Source organism: Rissa tridactyla, chromosome 5, assembly GCF_028500815.1.
Source record: "Rissa tridactyla isolate bRisTri1 chromosome 5, bRisTri1.patW.cur.20221130, whole genome shotgun sequence".
Taxonomy (NCBI): Eukaryota; Metazoa; Chordata; class Aves; order Charadriiformes; family Laridae; genus Rissa; species Rissa tridactyla.
Window position 1 is genome coordinate 32,564,782 of NC_071470.1, and position 20,560 is coordinate 32,585,341.

General features: G+C 41.5%; 1 protein-coding gene across 7 annotated transcripts in view; it reads right to left on the reverse strand.

Annotated features, from left to right (window-relative positions):
- Nucleotides 1–20,560, reverse strand: part of NSD2 (nuclear receptor binding SET domain protein 2) — a 100,929-nt gene that overhangs the window by 55,450 nt on the left and 24,919 nt on the right. For 3 of the 7 annotated variants that reach the window (XM_054201907.1, XM_054201910.1, XM_054201909.1), the window contains one exon: nt 5,025–5,650. In XM_054201907.1, the coding sequence (XP_054057882.1) occupies nt 5,025–5,621 (597 nt within the window). In that variant the 5' untranslated portion in view covers nt 5,622–5,650. Of the gene's footprint in view, nt 1–5,024; nt 5,651–8,898; nt 9,013–20,061; nt 20,257–20,560 lie in introns of those variants that run through there. The other 4 variants (XM_054201911.1, XM_054201906.1, XM_054201908.1 and 1 more) reach the window with 3 other exon arrangements.

The window sequence follows — 20,560 nt, forward strand, 5'->3', positions numbered from 1 at the left end:
ACAGGATAAAGAAGTTCTTTCTCTTGTTCCTGAAGGGATCACCCAGAAGAGATTTTTAGGGTTATTCCTACTCCTTTGGGCTTCTGATGACATCAGCCAGACAGCCAGTGCTATCACTTGCCAGAAGACAGGATCTGATACCTTAAGAACAGCCTATTGAAAAGGAAAACATAATTGAGTTCATTTTACCCTACAACTAGAGATCCCGACTCCTGTGGCAATTTAGCTGAACATTTTATGACAAGTTCAGTAATCATACTTGACCAGGAATTCCTAATAACATGACGAAAAACAATCAAGCAAGTCCTTCTTCTGAAAAAGACACGTTTATTTGACTTTATTTTTCCTTTTTACTTTTTTTTCTTTTTTTTAAATTAAAACAAAACAGGTCACCTCAGGATCTGGCTGCAACAGTTATAACAGGATGACCAAATACTTGATGGGCACAGCTTTCCAATCTGAGAGGAAACTTAATTGGTTTCTGCTCATCTCTACTGATTAGATACAAGCATCAGGGCAACATCACTACCTCCCGTGGTCCCCATCTTCCTGTATTTGGTTAGCACAGAAGCACAAAAAGCAGCAGATAATCCTCAGATTGCTTCTGTTCTACCCTTACCGGGTTTCAAAACCTTTGCCATTCACTGAGAAAGGCACTATAACATTATGTAAATAGTGGATATAATGGAATTGGCCAGAACAGCTTTTCTCCGTGAGGATGAAATGGCAACATAAACACATGACAAGGACTAGTGGAATTTCTCCAGTAACTTGCAATTGCCCCCTGCGTAGCTGCTGCAAATTCATTATAGACTGTACCACGAAGAAAGAGTAACTAACTGCCAAGTTTCTAGTATAATACTATCAGAGGGCTAAAAGAAAACTGGTTAGGAAGCTACATGGAAGGTACGGCTTTTGGATCACACACACGGTTACGCATCTGGAATCCCTAAACTAGCAAGTAAAGCAGTGTGTGGATTTCCAGGTTTGTTCTGGACACAGAGTTGCTGCTTTTCTGAGCTACTGCACCCGTGCTGTGGAGTCATGCCAGGAAGCCATGCCAAAAGGGCAAACTGCCACTTGTAGGCCCAAACCGGCTTATGCAGAACAAGCTCAAATGTGCCAGTACCACATACTGAGCTGTTCTTAGGGTTAGAGAGCACAGACCTACTTTGGGACCACCTGCATGAGAGCTGCAGATATATGTACTCTCTCTGTTTCCCATACAGAAACTCTGGATTGCTCTACGGAATGGACTTGGATCACTTTGTATTAATATATGAATCATAGAATGGTTCAGGTTGGAAGGGACCTTAAAAACCATCTAGTTCCAACCCCCCTGCCACGGGCGGGGACACCTCCCACTGACCAGGTTGCTCAAAGCCCCATCCAGCCTGATCTTGAACACTTCCAGGGATGAGGCATCCACAGCTTCTCTGGGCAACCTGTTCCAGCTGTCTGGAACTGGAACTGAACCTGTCTCATCACCCTCACAGTAAAGAATTTCTTCCTAATATCTAATCTACATCTCCCCTCTTTCAGTTTAAAACTGTTACCCCTCATCCTACACTACACCCCTGCATAAAGAGTCCCTGCTTATCTCTCCTGTAGACCCCCTTTAAGTACTGAAAGGCCAGAATAAGGTCTCCCCAGACCCTCCTCTTCTCCAGGCTGAACAATCCCAACTCTCTCAGCCTGTCCTCATAGGAGAGGTGCTCCAGCCCTCTGATCACCTTCATGGCCCTCCTCTGGACCTGCTCCAACAGGTCTATGTCCTTTCTGTGCTGGACTCCAGAACTGGATGCAGTAACTCCAGGTGGGGTCTCACCAGAGCAGAGTAGAGGGGCAGAATCACCTCCCTCAACCTGCTGGCCACGCTTGGGTGAAGTAAACCTCTGCCATTCTCCTCCAAACAGGATTGTTTCACTTTTAACAAAAGCATTCAGTGAGAAAAATCTAGGAAAGTCCTCATTCCTAACTGGCAGCGTTGCAAGAACTGACAAAAACAATGACTCAAAACGCAGCCACCACAAAATCTAGTACTGAAGCACACTGCCACTCGTGAGCAGCACTATCAAGTGGGCAACTATCAGAGTCCATGGGTTTGGCGTGGATTCAAACATCTAACATGTGATTACCTACCACCAATAACACAGAATGCTGGGAGGTGGTGTCAGACCACTATCAGTGGCCTTGGCATAAAAGCTGCTGAACCAGGCCTTATCAGAAGAGACCTGCTTTTTAAAGTAAACTCCTCAGGTGGAGAGACACCAGGGGCAGGGGGAAAGAAGCGTGAGAGGCAGGAGAGGAAGGAGGAAAAAGCCACGGCTTGTCCCGCTCCCTCTCCTTTACCTTGGGAAAGCGAAAGCAGTACAGCTGTCTCTCGGAGGCCTGGAAAAGCTGGTGGTTATCAACAGAAATCTAACACACGTCAGAGCTGGGCAGATCACGTTTATTCCCAATTGAAAACTGACTTGCAGATAAAGTTTTAAACAGCCTTCCTTTATGTTAACAGAAAACGCCCAAACAACAAGAAAACCCAACAACAGAGCACTGGAACATTTGTTAAACGATATGCCTCTCACCTCAGCAAGATAGTAATCTGCCCTGTCCATCAAATGAAGATATAATTACTTTACACAAAAGGCAGTAGTTGAACCATGGCGATTTTTGCTAAATCAAAAGAGTAAGAGCTTGGACAACAAGAAATTGAGAGATAAACCAGCCCAGAAATAAAACCAGACAAACAGGTTCTACATTAACCTGTAACCTACAATAAACAGGTAGGCAAGTGCAAAATTACTCAGCTTTTACTCCAAGAATATTTCTCTAACTTCCACTTTGCAGCCACAATCGGCTACATAAAACCACAGCACAATACACTAACATTAAGGCTTTGGATGTTGGTGATGAAATAACACTAGAGCAGGGGCCTGAAACCAAAGAACACTGATATTAAGATAGTACAGTTAACGATCACAGAGAACACATGTATATCACTACTCTACCTGTGGACAAATATTTGAAAAACCTCCTTAGTATTATGTTTTTCTTTATGTATTTTAAACCTGCACAGTTGCAAACCCTCTCTGTGAGAGAAAGAAAAGCCTCAGACTTTTTACAATCTAGGAGTTATATCATACAACAACATCTTGTGACCTTCAAATGCTTTTTGCCCTTTGCACTTTAAAGTGCGCCATGCAAAAAAAAAAAAAAAAAAAGAAAAAAAAAGGGCAGAAGCATGACCCTCTGTTTCAAGTGCTCTGAGAAGAATAGGGTTATAATATTGCAAAGTCTGAGATCGAGCAGGTGGTTGTCCTGATTTGGTAGCTCACTGGTTTGGCACAGGAGCTAATAACCCTATTGCTCTCCAGCCATCATGTCTCAAGCACTCTGGGAAACAGCGTTGACATGGTTTTCTCCTGACCCTTTCTGGCCAAAAGACAACTCAGAGAAGCCAGACCAACCCTTCTTTTAATCTTAAGTGAACCACTCACTAGGAAAAATTAAAGGCCACCCTTAATCGACAACAGATGTGAAAGACCTCAGAATAAACTGTGTAGATGGACATATTAAATATTGCCTCCTCTTTCTTATTAGAGAAAATAAAAAGCCACACAACTATGCTAGAGTTGTTGATGCTAATAAATACACCACCCTTTAGTCCAATTTATCCTCATTAACAATTAACAGGACAAAGTATTACTCCAACTATGGACTGTGCCCATACTTTTTACCTCTCAGCAGTTATTTGGAAAAGTCTGAAACAAATTGTGTTAAAACACTCTGCTTAATAAAATTCCTGAAAACATCAGTATTGATCATTCTAGGATGAGTAATATGTTCAAAGCATAAATAAATGATAAATTTCTGATACTGAAAAGAATGTTTACACAGTTCTGTAAACTCATTCACTGAGTAGTTTTAATGAAAATAAGGGTAAATAAAATCAGTAATACAGCATCTATGTGTGTGGTTCTTCTCTGCACCTTCTCTGTCCCTGGGAGAAAGTAAGAATCAACATTAACTAGTAAACCTGCAGTTCACAGAAAACTAGAACGTACATTTCGCATTTAAGGTGCATAAAACCAGAATCTGTTCAGTAGCTAAAGTATTCATTAATGTCTACCATTGTTATACAACACTATTCTGAATTACTTGTTGAGAAACTCAATATAGGTAGAAGTATCCCTGCTATGTAAGTTTCCTCCTCCAAGATAAAATGATTGCAAACCACATTCCTTTAAATGGTGTCTAGCAACAAAAACTAAATAAAGGGGGAAACGGGCTCCCAGCAGCATCCTTATTTACAACATGGTAAAGCAAATTAAAAAAGTGAAATTTCCATTTCTGACCATGTTTAAAAGAAGCAAAAAACAAATTAACTTGACCACAAAGTTAATGATGTTTAATACAAGTATCTAGACCTTTTCAATCAATACAATTCACTAGGTTATAGCAAGCAAAACCAGCTCTTTTCAGATGACAAATAAGGGTAGTGACTACATTCCAGTTGCCAAAATCTGAAGGTGAAGAGCCTAGCTTATCAGCCAACTGACAGCTGAGTACATTTTTCTTTTAATTCAGATCCAGGAATATAGAAATCATTTTTTTTTTTCTGAAACATCTGTTTATCAGGACGCTAGAATACCTCATGCTTCAACAGTTAAAGGCTATCTCTAAATTTAGAGGCCTCCGCAGCTCCCTTGCCCAGGTGCACATCCTGGCTGCGTGTCTGGATGAAGCTTCTGTTTCATATATCCCATACCACTATATGCCCTGATTGCTGTGGAGTTTTATTTTACTTATACAGAAACAGAATTTATGTGGTACTCCTAACCTAGGCAAGAAACATGGACCAGAACTGTAGTGTATCTGTCCTTCAAGAGAGTATCACAGGAAGTGACCTGTTTGTGGGTAGCACCTATTTAAATACCTGAAATGAAGATTAGCATATGAACAAATGAAATCTCAGTTACGATTAACAAAACTAACAAAAGAAAGAATGCAAAAAAAAGTACTACCTTCTTTTCAGTGGGGCTTGAAGTCTTTGATACTAATGCTGCTTCAACAAGACCTTGCTCAAGTAAGGAGTCATATTTTATGCTTCTTTTTCTGTTTCTCCTCTCCTTGTTTGCTGGCTTTTGTTCATTTTCCTCTGACTGAGACACATCTGCACCATTGTCTCCACAAATGGAAGATTCAAAAAGAGGTTTTCCATTCATGTAGGTTTTAGTGATTTTCAGCTTAATTTCTGGAGAGCCATTCTTGATAGGAGTAGTGTTGGGTGGTGTTCCAACTCCCTTTATTTCCTGGGGTTCAAAGCGCAGCTTGGCATCTTGGGCCCCAGACTCGCCATTAAACACACGAGAGGTTAGATCTTTCAATTTATCAGCTGGAATAAATGGAAGAGCCTCATGGCCATTATATTTTTGCATGACACCTTCTTGTAGAGTGGCAGAAAGTTGTGCTTTGCCCAAGTAGACAGAACACTCGCGATTCACTTCACAATTCTGAGTTTTCCCATTGGTATTTCCAAGGATCTCTGGCACCTGCTTCATTTTGATGTAGTTAATTTTTCGAGTTAACAGTTGAGAACTTCTTTTGATGCTAAAGTCCATTCAGCCCAGATGTTTCCAGTCTTACACTGCTATATTAAGACAAAAAGACAGAGAATATCTTTAAAAATACAGAAATGTCAAAAGCTACCAAGTATTCAGGTAGATATGTCCCCACTAATGTAACGCTCAATGTACTTCATTCAAGTTTTACTAAAGAAAGTGTTGCTTACAGTCTTCATAACCAAACTACTTCAATATCTGTTAATATGCATTACGAAAAAGTCCAAGAAAAACAGATCGGCGAATCATCAATTTTATTAAAACAAAAGCAGAGAGTAAAATCACAGCTTTCATTTCAACTATCTGTTAACAATCTACAGCACGAGCCTTACCCACACTAATTACTCAAAGGTAGTGCATTGCTTAAAACAAGTCAGAGTCAGACTTAAGATAATATCATTAATAACAATGTAAAACAGATGAGTTTATTTCCCAGAGGTCGTGCCAGCACAGAAAACCCCAGAGGCTGCGTCACTGTAGCACCTACACCATGGACAGCAGCAGCAGCAGCACACGCTTCTCCTCCTGGCGCTACCAAGAGGCCCCCAAATCTTCCCAAAGCCTTCTGGCTATGAGAACAAACAAAAAGTGAGCATTTTCTATCATGAACACCAGCCCACCGGGAAACAGCTGATCCTTCAAGGCAGTGGTCACACCGTGCAAAATTTAAGTGGTCCAAGCAACCGCTGGGGTTTCAGCTTTTTAATAACAACAGTAACATCATCTAACACCCATTTTTCATACAGAAACTTGAAAACATCCAACAAACTAAAACTGCACTATTATCTGCCCTAGACAGATTTTCCAAGGGTTCTAAAAGCTAACCCTGCCCATTTCAACATTATACTATTGTAGCAAACAAATGAATCTGGGAGAATGACTCCTTTGTACCCCTAGACCAGGTAAGATGATAGTTTTCATTTTTAAAATTCATATGCCTAAACTCTTCATATTACCAGGTCCAGTGTACACATGGTATAGAAAAATACACCACCATAAATATTATGAAAGCTCAGCACAATAATCATCACATCCATTGTCAAGGTAACCAGTTTCATATATGATCAAGTCTCAGAACTGTCACATCAAATAAAAAATTCATTAAATCTGGTCTCGCTTGCTTCCAAAAAAAGTTCAGTAAAACCCATGATGAACAACTATTGAATTGTCAGTTGCTACAGATGAAATCTCTTCTGAATCTCATCACCTTGTTTATTAATGTACACAGTTATAATGCTTCCAACTGGCATATTCCTGAAACTTGCATATTTGCTACCTCTACATCAGGAGTAACAATGTACAAATGCTTATAACTGAACAAAGCTTCTTAAGGGCGTCAAGCCTGAACTCAAAGCAATCGGACAACTGAAACCTTTTCACGCACAAAGATACAGAAAAAAAAATATATCTAAAAATCCTAACTCCATCACTCCTTAGCAAATGCTCCCATCTCCCTAATGTGCTGCTCTCTCCATACAAGCTTTATAGACTCATTTGAGCAATGAAAACCATTCTCTAGGGACAAACAGGAACCTGAAAAGCTGGCATTAAACAAGGTCAGAAGAGTAAGTATACCTGAACTCCAAGTGAATCTACGACAGAAAAGGTTCTAATCTTTCTTTAGCCAGATGAAGTCTGAATTAACAATAAAATCTCCGACTGTATTAACCCTTTTGAAGAGGACTGAGAGGTAAAAGGAAACTCAAAACTCCATCAGAACAAAACAAAGAGCTCACTAAACCGAAAGAGAACTCATGTACTTTTCACAAAATCTTCCCTGAAAACACGGACATCAGAGACAGACTCTCAAGCCAATTAATAATATGACAATGTTTCAAGCTGTGATTCAGCAGATTTAACTGAAATCATATTTATTTTAAGAAACAACTGATGACAAATTCTATAAATCTCCAGGCAAAAGGCAAACCCGTTACAGAACACGTGACGCTCATGGTTACGGAGATGATGGCAAAATTCCTTAAAAAAAAAAAAAAAAAAACACCAAAAAACCCCAAAACACTAAATCATTGCAAAATCTGTACTTCCTTCCCACAGATTCTTAAGCGAGTAAACCAGAATGCAAAACAGAGATTTGATTTGGGCATCTAAATTCCCTCTATCTAAATAACAAGCCTACAAGTCAGCAGCTTTCCTGCGGCTGCGGACGCCCTCCAGTGGTGGCCTGACCCAGCCCGAGCAGAACCCGCCGGCAGCTCCCTACTTCCCTGCCTGAGGCTGCTGCAAATCACAGCTTCTCACAAGAGGACCAGGACCCACACCGCCTCGTGTGGCTTCCCCCTGTCCATCAACCGCACGGTTAAGTTGAAAAATATTTTTGAATGCGGCTCTGGTAGCTGCTTACCAGCATCTGGATTTCCGGATCAAGACATCTGCATTTTGTAACTCTTTGTTTTAATCCATAATTCTACTTGTATTTTTTTTTTGTCCTGCTTAACAATAACTCTTACTCTCATCACTTAGTTCTTTAAACAGAAAGCCATCAAGCTTGAGGCAGACCAGGACAACTCAGAAAATAATCAAATTTGACTATGTTACTGGTGTACTCAATCTCAAAACACTGGATGCATTAAAAAAAGTGATAGCTTAAGAGTTTCAAAACGTAAAAATCACCATAGAATCACAGAAAACTTAGGCTGGAAGGGATTTTCTGAGATCATCTATTCCAACCCCCTGCTTAAATCAGGGCCAGTGCAGATCAAGCTGCTCAGGGCCTTGTCTGGAGAATGACAGTAAATAACTAAGTGAAAAGACATGGCTTAAAGAAATCAAGTTACTCTCTCTATAGCTAACAAACCCAAGGGTAGTAATTCCATGTCACAAAAATATGAAGACCAATAAGACCATGCAGTGAAAGACCCTGAATGCTCAGGGGTTACCTTGATTTGCCTAATATGTCCGAAGACACGCAGCAGGCAGATTTTAGAACTTCGGTAAGTGAAGGTTCAATTAATGATTCTCACTAACACTGGTCACTAAAACCAGCTGAAAGCACTAAAAAAGGCCCCTCAAATTGCTGGAGCCTGGAGAAACAACAAATCCAGGCATACAACTGGTAAAAGCACGTCAATGCACCCAGGTCAATAGTAAATGGGAAGGTGAAGAGAAAGGCAGTAATCTGAGATAGAAAAATTATCAGAACCAGTAGATACAGATTATAGAATATGGAAAATAGACCGTTTGTACAAAGATTTAATAGAGCCAAATGAGAAGAGGCTTAAGTAAAAGGCAGAATAATGAGCAAAGATAATAGATGTACCTGTAAGAAAATATAGTCCCACTGGGGAGATGAAACTTGTAGAGAGCAACCTGCAGGTTAGTCACCATCTCTAGGACAGCCAATGAAGGGAAACTGTTGATATGCATCTCAGTCCTTCTTGTAAAAGAAATAAGCTATGTTGAGGGATCCAGTTAAACCGAAGAAGCTAGCAAATCTACACACGGGAATAACAAAGGGTTTCAAAAAAGAAGGGCAAAATTGAAGCTAGTTGCATTTTGCATCACCTTTGCTATCTAAAATTCATGGTAGCACAATACCATAAGCAAGAAAAAGGACCAGGTGAGAAGAGGACAATAGAGCAGAAAAGAAAAGGGGCAAGGAAAGAAAATGATCAGCAACAGATAAACAAGCAGTACTGTGAGCTTAGAATTAATGCAAGGAGATCCAGAAGAGAGGACATGAAAGAATGAAGCTAGATAGATCACAGACAAGATCCGGTTGATCAGAGTTGTAAGAGTGAGGTCCTGAAGCAGCTGAGCATATGATTAGATTTGATAGTTAAATTAAGTGCACTCATGCCGGACCACCATATCACACAGAAGCAAAAGTAATCCCTTATATTTTTCTAGATGACTCTGTATCTATAGAAAAGGAAACTGGGGGGCGGGTAGGGAAAGAAAGGCGACAGAAGCACCGCACACGTGTAGCCATTAACAAGCTTAAGCTGGTATTGTTCCATATGGACTGTCTGGTGACCCAACAAGCACCGTTTTCACTAACAAAGAGGAAAAAACATGAAAGCCAAAGAGGCTGCTGAATAAACATGATATTTTGGCTTCTGAACAAATAGCTTTCAGTAAAAATAAAGATTTGACTTATCAGAGAAAGGTCTCTAGATATTTTAATCGGACAATGATAATTGGACAATCCTTGCAATGGCTTTTCATACTAAAAAAAACCCAACAGGTTCTACGTAAGGCAAATTATTTTGCAGACATTTCAAATAATGTTATTAATTACTCGAAGGTCCATCATCTGACACGAGTTATGACCCAAATACAGTTACTCTGCATGTCAGATTCCTCCTTCACTGTCCGGGCCACTATCATTTTATGTGATATTTATCACTCCTTTCTTCCACATCTGCTGCAATTTCAGAGATGCATTTCTTGTGTGTCAGAAATAACGGAGTAGTCCATTCCTTCCAATTCTGCCAAAGGGAGTGAACAGAGTAAGTAATCAACAACAAGCGTCACTATTAAACACCACTTTTGTTTTGTCTGAGGGTTTTCTTAAAGCCATTTCTCAGGTGAATTACTTACTGAATTACTCGGGGTCGGGGTAGGGGGGGTGGGAAAGGATAAGGGAGAGGAAGAGAGGGAAAGGGGAGGGGGAAGATGACACACCTAATCACAGATTCACAGTAAGAGAACTTTATCCACAAAAGTTATTTTTGTTACCTACAAATCAGGCTTTCAGCTGGCACTGAAAAAGCTAATAGATGGCTGCTGCTTTTTCCTGTAAAGATAGCTTTATGGTAAGTCTTCTCCATGCTCTCATCAATTTTAAGACCAAAGGTTATTCCTATTTTCAGATCAGAATGAGACAAAATACTTAGAGAGATAAGTAAAATGACATCGTATTCTTGCTAATATATTTGAAAACTTGAGTATGCTTATTCACATTCTCTTGTAGAAAAACCCTAAAATATCAAATAGGAGTAGAGACATATTTACTGTTATGCAGTACATTGTGACTGCTCCGCACTATAGTAAAATAACGAAAAATTACTAGGTGATCTAAACAGAATTTACCTTTAGAAGAAAACGCAAAACTCCAACCTGAACTGTGGGTTTGCCAAAAATTGTTACAAACCAGCTCTACCCAGCAAATTCAAAATAATTATCTCTCATGAAGAAAACCATTACTGTAGTAGCTGATAGAGAACTGAAAATATCTCTACCAAAACTTTCAAAAATTTACGACTAGTCTTAGAAAAGACTTAGGAAAGGGAAAAAAAAAAAAAAAAAAAGGAAACTTTAGTCCAAAGGAGCCAAGTTCAAATTCAAAAGCACCTGAAGTAAAGACTTCATTAGTCTTGCAGTAGATACACAATGATTTCAGTTAACCACTCAGCTGGTAAGGCTGACCTACAAAGTATTTTTAAATGAGTACATGAAAATTTCCTTACACTTATAGTGCATAATAATGTTTATATAGAGACGTAATATACATTTGCACAAAAAGATCAAGCATATTTTGAAAACTGTGTGAAAAAGGTTAGTGTACTTACAGTTAGTGACACTTATGCTTATTTGTCACCAAATATATTGGAAAAAAATTACTATTGATCTTTTCTAATTTGTTTTACGTTTGTCTCCACCCACACCTTCGCCCCTGGATAAATTTCAGAACTAAAGTGTTACGGTCTTTTTTCTTCAACCAAAACACGTATTTATTGCCTTCTCATGAAGGCAAGGCAATACCAACTTGTACAGTTTAGAACTGTAGAATGGGAAGTGAAGAATTTCTTCACTTTAAATATTACTTGCTACTGCAGAAAGCAAGCTTACAGAACTGACAGACTTGACTTTTTGCTCCTCCTCAGGAAAAACTTTTGCAACCAACCCTTGCTGATGAGGGTAAGGCCAGAAGATTCTGTTACAGGACTCCTCCCATTCATTCGTTTTCTTCAAAATCAGAAGAAATATTCTTTTTCTGCTGTTGCAGAAATTCAATTTTGTCAGTTTCACTCCTGCTGGCAAAGGTGGGTCGTGAAGGAAGGACATGGATTTGAGTAAACTAAAATGCTTGTAAAACATTGTATTTGTGTCTGAAGAGAGAATACAGATACTACTGTGGTGGGACCACAAATCAAGTAGAAGAGAATTGCTTCTCCTCTGCAGATAAGCAGAGAGGAACATTTGTGCCTAAAATGGTAAGAACTACTGGATTTACCACCAGTGTTTAATAAACACTAAAAGGTAGCCCTTAACAGTTGCTTGACAAATGGCTAAAAGTAAAAAAAAAAAAAGTTTTGTTTTCGAATGCAAACTTGAGACTTTTCTGTCTCCTGGAGAGTTCCAAATGGTTCAGCTGAAGGGAATGGCCCCTCTCTAGCAAAACAGGACTCAACAATTTAATACAACCAAAATACTCATTCAGTCTAGGTCTTTACTCAACTTTATGTCTCTCTCTGTCTCTCAAGTGGGCCAGAGTTGTGCATCTGGCTTCTACTTAGATTGGGAATGAACCAAATGCAATCTCAAATAGCTCAGCACTTAGGTGCAGAGTTCCTGCCTTATTTACATTGTTTTTTCACCTGGTCCAAAGCCTACCTTGATTTCCCACCTCTTTAATCCCACTGCTTTTTCTTTTCAGCATCCTACCTCTGGCTTCTTGCTCCATACCTTCAGGACCTGGATCCTCTGGCTCTGCATAATACTCACTGCAGTAGATAAATGTGCTATAATCTGTTTGTTTCCTCTTCGCTGTGGCCAGCGATTCTGCCCTTATTCCCATATGTAGTCATGACAGCACTGCAATTCCCTGAAGCTTCACTGCGAGTATCATGAAAATTTCTGATTGTGCAAATTCTGAGAAGGGAAAAATCAAATCGATGACACTACAAAATAAGCTATCAATATAGGCAATGAATCAAATTGTAGCATTAACAAAACATTGTCGGCTATACTTCCGCAGAAATAAACAATGTTGCCCAGATCAGACCAGATAGCAACTAATTTTTAATACAGAGAATACAATCATGTTGTGTAGTCTCTTAAAACTCTACTGTCTTGTATCAGGGCATTAAAACCTCTTCACCCAAATGGGTGCATTTAGATGCCAGAAGCACACTTGGTGCATTGTAATAATCCTAAAAAGCAGTGCTGTGACACTGGTGATACATGAGGCCTTGTCAATAGTACAAAAGCCTAGAAAGAGATATATATACATAGGAGTGTATCATAATCTTTACCATAGAGCGGTATTTGGCCATGTCTTCTGTCGTTTATAGAAACAGCAATACATTGCACTGATCATGCACCTCTCTAATGTGGAGAGGTAACATGTAAAAATATATGTGACTTCTTTCATCCAGTACATTCAACTTCACATCCTTCCAGTTCTTTACTTAATTTACATTAAGTAAAGAACTGGAAGGTAAAGTTCAGAGGTAGTTGACACTGACACAGTGGTACTATGGAATTTTACTTATAGACTTGCACCTCAAGAACTACATATATACCCATATGTGATCAATGTAACTATGTCTATAATGTAATCCTGGCCACACAGTGCTAGTTCTGGTCTACTTTACACATAGACCGTAACTATATACATGCAATTGTGTTAATAATTCCATCTAAGCAAAAAACACACACGCAACCGGCAGATGGATGCCAGGATGTATGCCACTCAAACAAGGTCCGAGCTCACAAGAGACCTGGAACACTAAATCCCCTCCAAACAAATCCAAATACTTGCTAATAAGTGGCCTTTCTGGTTTGGACATTATTTGAAGTATCTCCATGTGCTTTAACATGCTCTTGCCAAAATGCATTATTACCGTCCACAGTGTTCTTCATTCCCTTTCTATTTCTTTTGCCACGTCTACATCAAGAATCTCTCCAGAAGAGAGGTTAAAATTACTGTTACAAGTAAAAGGTCTAGAATTTGAGGCACGTTTTATGTTTCTGCAGATATTGTGTAGCTTACCCATTTAACTTGGAGACAGAAAGATAAAACACTTTCCTGTCCAACAAACCAAATCCTTCTTGTCCACTTTCCAAATCTTTGGTGTTGAGAGGTTTGCAATGCGTATCTCTTGTCATTTTTGCTGTCCCTTCTCTCAGCATAGCATTAGTTCCATAGATTACTTCACTGCCATATCAAATTCAGTTCTTTAGACAAATTCAGTTGTACCTACTTCTTATAGGAAAATCTAAAAAGGTTTGACTGTAGAACTAAGTCGTGTTAAGCAATTGTAGCTGCTATCCTTACTTGCGGCGTTTCTGAAGACTCAGCTATCACTACCACTTTTAAGTCAAGCATTCGTCTGATGAACGGATATTGTATGTGCACTTTCTACTACACATTTTAAGCCTACTACTTGGTTTTTTTTGCACTACTGATGAATTTCAGTCATGTTCCACATTTAATCACAGCATGTATTTCCGGTTTGTTCGGGAGTGTTACTATGAAACAATTTCTGATGGTCTGCATTTTGCATCCACTGAAAAACCACAACATTAATTTCATTATGAAGTATCTGATTGAAAGCCTTGGCGAGTAGTCCATATAGCAAAATGATCCATATTCTTATCTTTCATCCCACGCTGCTCTCCAAGGTTCATACTTTGGCTTAAATCCTTCTGGCTTTATTATCAAAGTAGAATCTGGGCATTCTCTACTAAAGAGATAACTCCCCAATTTAGATGTTTCTGAGTGCCAGTGCAGTCAGGTTCTTTGCTCCAATGGCATCCCACCAAGGCTGGCAAGTTCCACAATTGATTTATCTGATACACGATCTTGGGAACCTCAGCTCCACAGACTAACCCATGCCACAGCAGGAACATTTACACTTCAACTTATTATAATGAATAAATAAATGAAATGGGTCCCAAACATTATGACAGAAGGCTGCATTACTGCATGTCCTTCCTACTGCTTCTTTTATCAGTAGCTTTTCAAAATATTTCAAATGGTGTTTAGATCACATTTCTAAGAAAATCTTCCCTAGCTTCAGCCTTCTTTCTTGAAAATATTTTTGTCATTAAATATTTCATCATCTGCTGCTTGGTGTATCTCTTATTTAGTAAAGCAGAGCTCAGAGAACAGGACAACGTTCACTCTCTATTATGTTTTTGACCATAACAAAGGAAACGTGGAATTCTGATGTTAGCCTTCAAGGCCAAATATGTTTAAAGATTATTATTATTATTTTAAAACTCAAATTTTCTAATTTGTTATGTGCGTTTTAGCACAGATGTGAGATGTCAGTATTTTAGTATTTTGGTTTCGCAAAGATGGGTAAATAGCCATCTCTGCCAGCCAACAGAACAAGACCACCCTGTGCTTCTCCAAAGAGCCACACAAAAAACTGACAGTATCCTTCACAGACAGCAGAAGAAAAATGTTAAAGCTTCTATGAAAGGCTATTTCAATAGCACATCACGCTATAGTTTTCCAGCCATTTGCCATATATTTTTCCTTACCCCAAATATGGAAGAATATAAAATAGCTCCAATTTGTGCTGGGGAGCTGAATACCAAAGTTCAAAACAAGATCAAACTGCTATCTTGCACCAAGATAAAAATAGAACAAGATGAAATGATGGGGACAAAACTAGAAACTGAGCCATCACCTGTTGAGTAGCCCTTGCAATTTAACACATGCTTTAAGTCACTTATATATTTTATTAGTTTCAAATTATGTCAAATATGAGAACCTACATCAATGGTGCTCCAGGGCAAAGTAATTTTGCCCAACATAAGAATACTCTGAAGTACGTATGGACTAGCACTTCACTTTTCCATACTTAGTCAATTTAATTTGATTGCTATGAAACATTCAAAAAGATTTTCAAACATCTACTTTCCAGGTGTAGCTCATCACAGCATTGTACTATCAGAACAATTTCCATGCAATGGTATTATTTCTTAACGTTAGCAAGAAGGATAGTAGAAACCTTGCTTTTGGTTCCACCATGATTAACAGGTATTTCTTTATTGCACACAAAATACGTTTAAAAAAATTCAGTTTATGGTATAATCTATTATATGCTTTGGATAGAAGCAGCTTTTCAAATCTACTAGAGAGACACTAGATTATCTGGTGCTAAAGTTCAGAGTTGCCTGTGAGCAAAGTAATGTAGGATGGACTATGCATTAACCTATCATCACCATACACAAGGTATTAGTATATATGATCTGTCCTCCAGGAATCTTGCATATTTTTGTAGCCTGCTATTCACCAGAAAGGCAGCAGAATAGAGTACGGTTTGTTTCCCTTATAACACGTTCCAAAAACTTCCCTTCCTGCCGACGCTAGAAAATATAAAATAACTATACGCTGGGTGCTATCAACTTGATAAGAACATTAAAAATAACACTTGATGTATCACTTTTGTAATTTCCGTCAGTGTAAACTGAAAGGAAAAAAGTGAATACATTTATACAGCTGTCTTATTACCTCCAATGACTGCAGGTCATAGAGAAGCTAATTTGAAGGTGCAGTGAAGGGTGAATTTAGGTAGTTTCTCTCTTTTCCTTCAAAAAACGGTCTTACAACCAACGCCTTCCAAGTAACCATTAATTTTATAAAATAGCTGACCCATTCAATCGGCTACACGAATTTGCAAGCTGTAAGGTGACTACTGCCACATCAAAAAGGCTCTCCTTACCCACCCCCTTTCTCCCAAGTCCTCCACAATTATGCACCGAAGGAAATTTGTACTCCCATGCCAAGCTCTGATGGGAAATTATTTTCTCTCTCCACGTTACCACCTGACTGCTTATCCTGGTGCCATATTCCATATCCGCCTTCTCGTTTACATCACCAAGATGCCAGCACATCCTCGGTGAAGACATTTCTCAAAGCGACATCCTAACTGGAAAGCGATGCTTCCTAGAAACGTGGACTTATTTATTCACTTGTATCTACTTCAGTATCTCCATTCCGCCTTCATCCAAAGGCTAGATTCGAAAATAACACCAGACCTACTATATTTACTCAACCGTAAGGCCGTTTCATTTGTCTTTGCAGAAAAGTAATGAAAGAGCTCCAATAGTACAGCCACAAACATAGTATTAAAATATGCAGCCATCATCATCTACTGCATTACTCTTAGTCCCATCAGGCATTTCTTTATTGATGTTTGATTACTGAACGCTAGACTATGTGTTGTTTTCAGCAATACCACTTAGTGGCTGCTTCCCAGTGTGCAGCACAGTGCTCTCGAGGAGAGGTGAAAATTTTTTTCCCAGAAAAGGCTAGGTGCTTTACCTTGTTCTACACAGAAAATACCTGCAATTTTCATGCACTCAACCATCTTCTATGCTTAAAACCTAAAAGATGTCTTGCAGTTACATAAGCAGGAGTGACCAGAGGTGATCGAAATGCTGCAAGAATTGTGCCTCTATCTTCTCCTCATCATGAGCTACATCCTTGATCCGGTAATCTGACCAGAGCAGATGAACCTTTCTATACGCATGGAGTCCCAATGCAGTCAATAGACTTTGATCGACCACAAGGAAAGCCACGCATTTATCAGTCTGTAGAAATAAGGCCTTGCTTGGGAAACACACTGACACCGGTGGAACAAAAAGCAGGCTCAGTGCAAAAGTGAGAGGTGAATAGGCCACAAACAATAGGACACTGAAAAACAATCCCTTCTTTCCATTCCTTTGCCATTTTGTTAGCGCAATGTTTTGGGCGCAAACTCATATATAAAAAAAAAAAATATATATACATAGACATATACATACATATGTATGTATACCCGTACGCACCAATTTCACCACGCAAATATTAGAAAGCAACCACTTCAACCATCATTTTTGCTTCCAGTCTAAAACAAAGTGGGGTTGTTTTTGTTGTAATATCTAGTCTATTGCATGCAGGCAGTAATTTAAATGCAATAGTCTCTCATCTGCAAAACAACCACTGGCTTCAGAAAAAGCACGTAGCCCTACAGATATTTAAACGCCTTTTTTTTTTTTTAATTCTTACTAGCTATTTGTTGGATTCATACTGAACTAAAAGAAAATACATTTTACATTTAATTTCCATTTTCTAAACTGCTTTAAATCTACACCCTTAAAGTATAATGACCTAATTTCTTTTGACATTTTCAAATAATATTTGATAAATTAAGAGGTTTTACTGTACTGTTAATATCTGAATTTTTCCAAGTATGTATGAGGGTGGATATTCTTATAACCGTCACAAGAACTAGACATACAGTCTCCAGGAATATCCAGAGCTTTTACATTCAAATACTGAAAAAACTTGTCATATTTTCTGATGGCTGCATACTAGATGAAAATCTCAGCATGCTTTCATATATGGGACATAGATGCTTACTGAAACAACCAAAAATTGCATACGCTGTAAGTACTGAGCCCCGCGTAGTCCTGCAAAACAGTGGTTTTATTCAATGATTACATCCAACAGTCAAATAATACCACACTGTGAAATTGAGGAGTTTACTAAGGTTGATATGCTGCATTTCCTGAGCAGAATTCCTACAGCAAAAGAAGCAAATAATAGCTTCAGCGATAAATTTACAGAGATTCTACTAACATAGGAACATTTTGGTGAAGAACCAATTTATTCTTGCAGCTGAAGCCACACATTCCATGCTTAAGGAATTTTAGCAAGCATATACGTCCGCATAAACCAGCAAGGACTCTTTGCAAAATCTATTACAAACTTCATTGCCATCCTACGATGTTTACAGTTACCTTCCTCAGATGTTTGAAAAGGCTAAACGCCAAACATATCTTCCTTGTTTGGGTTTTTTTTTTTTAAAGCAGACCTCGTTTAGCTTACTCAGCGCGGGCAGCACTAGCTCCTAAATTTAAGAATCATTATAAACCAATTTTAATGCAAATGCCAATAAGGAAACTATTCACGCACACAAAATACATGGGCAATGACTGATACCAGCCTCTTGCCTGTTTAGTGCCTGCTAGCAAGAGGCCCATTTTCTCTGAAATCTGTTTAAATACGGTGTTTACTGTCTCTGTACTTCTACCAGTATTTACTCCTCCTTTCAGCCGACATATTTTAAAAAAAAAAAACAACACAAAACCAGAAAACAAGTATAAATATGTTCAAGAAGTGTGGCAAATTCCCTTCTCCACCCCCAGAGCGGTAAAGCCACAGCGGATGAGCTGTAACTATGGCCTTGGGAATACAAGTTCCCCAGGCTCTTTTACCACACAAATATCAATTCAAGTTACAAGAGCCCTATCCTCTTATACTTAATGAAGATTGAGCCAACGAGCCCGTAATGCCTTCGCAGGAATGTTTTCTTCCCGTTTTTCCTAACAAGGCTCTCCTCCCATACAGGTCCAGGATGGACTGCAGAAGGGTGTAAGCAGAAGGATCATCACACCAGTGTTTAGTGGAGGAATAAATCAAACATGGCTTCCCCCTTCCATACATTTCCAGAGTTACATTCACTCCTGCTGCCGTACAATCCCCGTCCTACCCGCAGGGAAGGGGCAGGAGCAGCCTCCACCTCCCCACACCCTCACCGCCACGGGGGGGGACATTTGCAGCCACCCCACCCCTCAAGGAGGCGGTTTAAACCCTGGAGGAGGCTTTTTTTCTTTTTTTTTTTTTCCCTTCCCATCGGTTCTTCTCCCCCCCCCGGTTTTCTTTCTGATTTGCACTGATTGATTCCTCCCCCCGCCCCTTCCTCCCCGGGGGGGGGGAGGTGGGACGGGTGGGCACCTCTCCCTCACCCCTTTATGCTGCCCCGACCTCCCGCAGCGCCGAGGAGGAGGAGGGCGGCGGGGGAAGGATGAAGCTGCAACAGCCGGGACTCCGGCTCGGCATCGCTCCTTTCCGCTCCTCCGCCACCCAAGAGTCAGGCCCAGCAGCAGCGATCCTGCGGCAGCCTCCCGGGGAAGGGATGGGATGGCGGGGGGGGCCGGTGGCCCCCTCAGCGAGGGCCAGGTAGCGGGGGGGAGGGAAGGAGGGAGAGAGAGGGGGGGAGCGAACAAAAAAACCCTCCTCCGGGGAAGGGGGAAACGGGAGCTGCGGGCTGCCCGGGCGATGGAGACGGCGGGGCGCCGGCGGTAAGTTTGAGGGGAGCGGAGCCCCGGCGGAGGGGGAGTCCCCGGGAGAAGGGACGGAGCAAGGAGCGGGGGGAAGGAAGGAGCGGATACCCCGCGACGGGACACCCCCCACCCGGCCCCCACGCCGCCTCCACAGCGCTTTGCCGGGCAGGGCCCGCGGTCCCAGCCCGGGAGGCGGGGGGACGACGACGGAATCCCACTTGACCGCGGCGAGGCGCCGGGCCGGGCGGCAGCATCCCCGCGGGCGAGGGAGCCTCGCCGCCGCCGCTCCCGCCTCCCGCCCAGGGCCTGCGGGAACGTGCCCCGGGTGCCTCCTCCCTTCCCCGGGGAGGCGCGGGCGGGGGGGGGGGTGGTGGGGGGGGAAAGCCAGCCGCACTCCCGGCCTACTGACCTGTGCCCTAGCGCATCCTTCTCCCCTGAGAGCCGGGCGGAGGCGGCGGCGGTAGCTCGGTGCTGGGGAGCGGCGGCGGGAGCTGAAGCGACACGGCAACGGCGGCGGCGGCGGCTCGGGCGATCCTGCGCGGCGGCCCCGCCCCCTCCTCCGGCCAGAACCAGCGCGAAAAATCCGGGCCGCTGATTGGCCGCCGCCGCTGCGCTGCCCCCGGAGCGGCTGTTTCAAATCCCCCCGCACGGAGCCGCCCGCACGCGCGGCCCAGGGGCGGCCGGTGGCGGCGGCAGCGGCGGGAGCAGCGCCAGCAGCAGCGCCAGCAGCAGCGCCAGCCCTGGCCCCACGGTGGGAGCGGGGCCGCCCGCCCTGACAGAGCCGCTGCCGGTGGGGAGGAAGAAGAGGGCGGGCTGGGGGCCAGGGGAGGGAAGGCCACGGCGGGCGAGGTGGGGCCGAAGGCGGGAGCTGTGTGGGGCCCGGCCCGCTCAGGGGGGGCCTGGCTCAC